Source organism: Octopus bimaculoides, chromosome 23, assembly GCF_001194135.2.
Source record: "Octopus bimaculoides isolate UCB-OBI-ISO-001 chromosome 23, ASM119413v2, whole genome shotgun sequence".
In the NCBI taxonomy this organism is placed as follows: domain Eukaryota; kingdom Metazoa; phylum Mollusca; class Cephalopoda; order Octopoda; family Octopodidae; genus Octopus; species Octopus bimaculoides.
The window spans coordinates 9739549-9744649 of NC_069003.1; the positions used below are offsets into that span (position 1 = coordinate 9739549).

A 5101-nucleotide genomic window follows, 5' to 3' on the forward strand; every position below is an offset into this window, starting at 1 on the left:
TAGTGGTTCGGCAAAAGAGACCGATAGAATAAGTACTAAGCTCACATACAATAAGTCCTGGGGTCGATTTGCTCGACTAAAGGTGGTGCTCCATCATGGCCACAGTCAAATGACTGAAACAAACAAAAGACTAAAAGAATATATATATATGAGTGTCTTTGAGTCTGCGTTTATCCATCCGCCATCACTTGACAACTGAGGCTACGCTGACAGCCAACATAGCAACACAGGTCACACGACACAACAAACTAGCTTAGAATAGTGACCTCATCAGGGTGAAAGCGTCAGTAGATGATAGGAAAGTTATGCTTGAGTCACCAAAGTGTGAAGTCTCTCTCTTTGCTCAATACCTAGTTTGTGTTGGTAAAATGTAGAATGTTCCAGAAGAGACGTTTTCTGGAGAGGGGAGCTAAGCCCACCTGTCCTTCCCCCACTGTAACATCTGCCACCGCCCTTGCTACTTACCTCATCTGTATTGAGAAGTACATCTTCATCCAAACTGAACACAGCATCTGTTTCTACATCTCTGTAGGGGAAGAACCGTGCACTGATGGACTGTAAGAGATAATGGTAATAACATTGTAATGATAGTAATAATAATAATGTTAAGGATAGTAGTACTGACAGAAGAATGAGAATTGTAATGAGTGAAGACAGTGGCAATGATAGCTGTAAGGACAATGGTAATGATAGCATGATGATAGAGGTAATGACATAAGTAATAACAGGGTAATGATAGGGGTAATATCAGTGCAATGTAATGACAGTGACAATAACAGTGCCAATGTTAATGGCAAAACAGTGGTAAGGACTGATAATGATACAGAAATGAGTGGTAATGATAATATGATGAGAGTAGTAAGGAGAGCATAATGAATGGTAATGACTTAATAACAATATAATGATAATAGAGTCAACGTTAGTGGTTGTAACAGGGCAATGAGAATTGTAATGAAAGTGGTAATAACTGTACAGAAAAAGTGGCAATGATAGTAGAAGTAACAGTGGTAATGAGTGTGGTAAGGACAGCATAATGAGAGTGACAATGACGGGGTAATGACAATGGTAAAGTCAATAGTAATAATAGGGCAATGAGAGTTGTAATGATAGAGGTAATAACATTATAATGATAGTGATAATAATTATTTCTTTATTGCCCACAGGGGGCTAAACATAGAGGGGACACACAAGGACAGACAAAGGAATTAAGTTGATTACTTTGACCCCAGTGCGTAACTGGTACTTAAGGAGTAAAAGAGTCAGAGAGATAAAGAGAGAGAGAAAAGGTATGGATACAAACCTTGATATTTCTAGTCTTGACCAGAATAGGGACAGCAAGATCTGAAGGCCACTTGCGGGGAGGAGGGGGAGAAACATCACAGTGCCAGATAACTAAAATCTAAAAACAGAAAAAAAAAAGAATAAAATAAACAAAAACAAATATACAACAGAGTAATCATACTGATATCTGAACTGTCTCTATCTCAATATCCCCCTACTAAAATTGGACTCTTCCTGCTTCTTACCCCTCTATATGTATGTATGATAGTGGCAAAGAATAAGAATGAATACTCAATATGTTCTGCCCACCTTGAGGATTTACTTACAGTGGTGTGTTGGGTTCTTGAGCAAAACACTTTATTTCATGTTGCTCCAGTTCACTCAGCCGTATTATTATTATTATTATTCATATATTTGTGAGTATAAAACCGACTTTTGCATGTAATTCTATGTACTGCACATGCACCTTTGATGAGTTGTAATGCACCTGAGCACTATACGCAGTAATTTCTTTATTTTTATTAAATGGGTAAACCTATGATGGATTAGCCATCCAATTAGGGGTGAATGCTGGCCAGCTCACCCAGCCAGTGGGGCCCAAAAAGGTAAAGGGTTTCCCAGTTTCGATGGCGTATACATTCTCCATCCGGATGGGACATCAATCCATCGCAGGATTACTCATTTTTGCCAGCTGAGTGAAACAAGTAAAAGAGAGTAAAAGTGTATATATATATATATATATATATATATATATTTCATTCCCTTCAAAATTGCTCTTAACTATGTTTTGGACGTTTTGACTGCTCTTTCTAGTAATGCTAGGCAACCTGTAAAGGCTCGCCTCTTAGTACTTAAATGTACACTAATTTATATACACACACACACATATATCTTCTATAAATTACATATATCATCTCTCTGTATCATATATGTGTATACACACATCATCTATAAATCACTTATGTATATCATCTCTCTCTGTGTCTATGTATGCATGTATGTCATTATTCAGTTTCATTTCAAGATATCTTGCCATATGTATGTATGTATGTACATATTTTTCTCTCTCTATATACACACACATATATACACTGGTAAATCATTACAACTAATCAAATTTCTTGTTGAAATCTACCAATAATAGAAATGCCAATATTTACGCTCAAAGACACTAATTATGACAACTGTGTAAACATTACCAATGTGTCAGTCAGTAAGACTGTGGTTGTTCATGTCAGGAGGAGTGGTCATGGCAGGGCATTTGAATGATTGGAAATATTTGATGATGATGATGATGCTATTGTAGTGGTGGGGGGGTTATTAGCCCAAGGTTATGTCTGACCCCAACATTGGTCAAAAATACTCCAGATGGGACTGTATTCACCTTTGTTTTCAGGAATAATGTACCTAGGACGACATTATCAAGTGTGTCATGGTTGTTTAGCCATCGGTCATTTGATCTAACTGACCACAGGTCAAAGATGTTTGAGCCATAAATTATTAAGTCTTTGTTTTTTTGGCATAATGTATTTAGGACTACATTATCAAATATGTTCTCCTGTTTATTGTGGTGTTTTTTTGGTCACTGGTCATCTCTGACCCAACAGACCAAATGGTCAAAGATGCTTCATCTCTGATACAACGTTTCGGCTGATATAGCCTCCAGCCTTCATCAGGTGTCTTGGGGAAATTTCGAACCTGGGTTCACATATCCTAAGGTATTTTTCGATATTATTATTACTATTATTATTATTGTTCCGGTCACTGCATGGAATCGAACTCGGAACTCTTAACCACAATGCCATGGGGTTAGTAGCGCGCGCTCTTAACCACTATGCCATATGGCGTAGTGGTTAAGAGTGCGGGCTACTAACCCCAAGATTCCGAGTTTGATTCCAAGCAGTGACCTGAACAAAAATAATAACAACATCGAAAATACCTTAGGAATGAGAATACAGGTTTGAAATGTCCCCAAGACACCTGATGAAGGCTGGAGGGTATATCAGCCGAAACGTTGTGTTAACAACAAACAAGATGAGGACAAATATCCGTCAAATGTAAATAATGTACATAATTCCTCATCTCTTAAATATAGAACTGTAAGACACACACATATATGACAGGCTTCTTTCAGTTTCTGTCAAAATCCACTCACAAGGCTTCATGGTGTAGGATTGAACTGTAAACTACATGGCCACACGGCTGGAAAGCAAGTAATGCAATAAGGATGAAAGAAGGACATAGTTTTTACCTTATGTACATAAGCAGACTTGGCAACATTTCGTACCAGTCGAAACAATGGTGAAGAAGAAGATGTCACAGGCGTGACAACGTATATTATAGCTGTGAATTGGGATGACGGCTCACGGCCAAGCTGTCTATAATAAAAAGGATATGTTATGGCGGCATCCGAATATTCTGGCATGATGAAGTGGGCGCCAGGCATGCTATTCCATAGCATTAAGTTACGGGCCATACTTGTGTAAATTCGGTCTTTGAGGATCTGGAACGACAAAAGGAAAAGAAAATAATATAAATAAATAAATATAATGAAATAGGATAAAGACATGTTTTAATCCTTTAACATTTAAGCTGACAATATCAAACCCAGATATTCTGCTTGCTTTATGTTCAAACCAACCAGATCTGGCCTCTCACTCCTACCTTACAATGTCATTCTAAAAATAAACAACCACATCATTAAAATCTCAAAGGCAATGCATGATTAATTCCAGACAATGTGAATAAATAAGCATTACTTATTACAGAGTAATCTAAATGTTAAAGGGTTAAATCAGCCATGTCTGACTTTGATATTGTACCTGTTTAAGGTTCAAACCAACCAGATCTGGCCTCTCACACTCATCCTGCAATGTCATTCTAAAAATAAACAACCATAGGCATAGGAGTGGCTGTGTGGTAAGTAGCTTGCTTACCAACCACATGGTTCCGGGTTCAGTCCCACTGCGTGGCATCTTGGGCAAGTGTCTTCTACTATAGCCTCGAGCCAACCAAAGCCTTGTGAGTGGATTTCGTAGACGGAAACTGAAAGAAGCCTGTCGTATATATGTATATATATATATATATATATGTGTGTGTGTGTTTGTGTGTCTGTGTTTGTCCCCCCAACATTGCTTGACAACCGATGCTGGTGTGTTTACGTCCCCCGTAAAGAGACGGATAGAATAAGTACTAGGCTTACAAAGAATAAGTCCTGGGGTTGATTAGCTCGACTAAAAAAGCGGTGCTCCAGCATGGCCACAGTCAAATGACTGAAACGAGTAAAAGAGTACGTGTATGTGTGTGCATGTGGGAGGGGTGTGTGCACAAGTGGTGCCTCTTTTGCTGTACATCAACCACCATTACCACTACTACCACCAATACTACTACTACTACTACCACTACTACCACTACTACTACTAAATGCTCACAGCAATAAACACAAAAAACACAGAGTTGAGGAAATACATCAACTCAAAAACAAACATCACACAAAACGACATTAAAACATATAACCACCCATACACAACACCAGAACACACCATTATCTCACCAACATTGCACCACACACTAAAATCCCTCTACCCCCCAATGCGGTAGGGAAAGGTGGGGTGTCAAAAATATCTGTCTAAAAAAAAATTGTGCAGCAGCCTCCTTGGTGGAAAGTCAAAGGAAGAAACTAGACTTTCGAACGGTAAGTAGCTTACTACTACTACTACAGTTACTACTACTACTACTACTACTACTATATGTATATATATTTTTAACCTTAGCTCTATAAGATGTACCCGGTGCAAGCTATGGACACATAAGAGGTGCA

The 5101-nt window shown here is 38.4% G+C and overlaps 1 protein-coding gene across 1 annotated transcript; it reads right to left on the reverse strand.

Moving 5' to 3' along the window:
• Positions 1–288: 288 nt before the first annotated feature.
• LOC106869261 (exostosin-1) lies at positions 289–3778 on the reverse strand. Its single transcript, XM_014914930.2, has 3 exons — positions 3533–3778; positions 1301–1399; positions 289–555 (listed from the first exon to the last, which is right to left on the reverse strand). The coding sequence occupies exons 1-3, from the start codon at positions 3755–3757 to the stop codon at positions 304–306; spliced, it is 576 nt and encodes a 191-aa protein (XP_014770416.2). The 5' UTR covers positions 3758–3778; the 3' UTR covers positions 289–303.
• Positions 3779–5101: the final 1323 nt, after the last annotated feature.

Coding starts and splice junctions, on each gene's coding strand:
- LOC106869261 (XM_014914930.2), bottom strand. CDS start 3,757: ATGGCCCGTAACTTAATGCTATGGAATAGCATGCCTGGCGCCCACTTC. Junction 1,400..3,532: donor AGTCTGCTTATGTACATAAG/GTAAAAACTATG, acceptor TTCTGTTTTTAG/ATTTTAGTTATCTGGCACTG. Junction 556..1,300: donor TCAAGACTAGAAATATCAAG/GTTTGTATCCAT, acceptor TATCTCTTACAG/TCCATCAGTGCACGGTTCTT.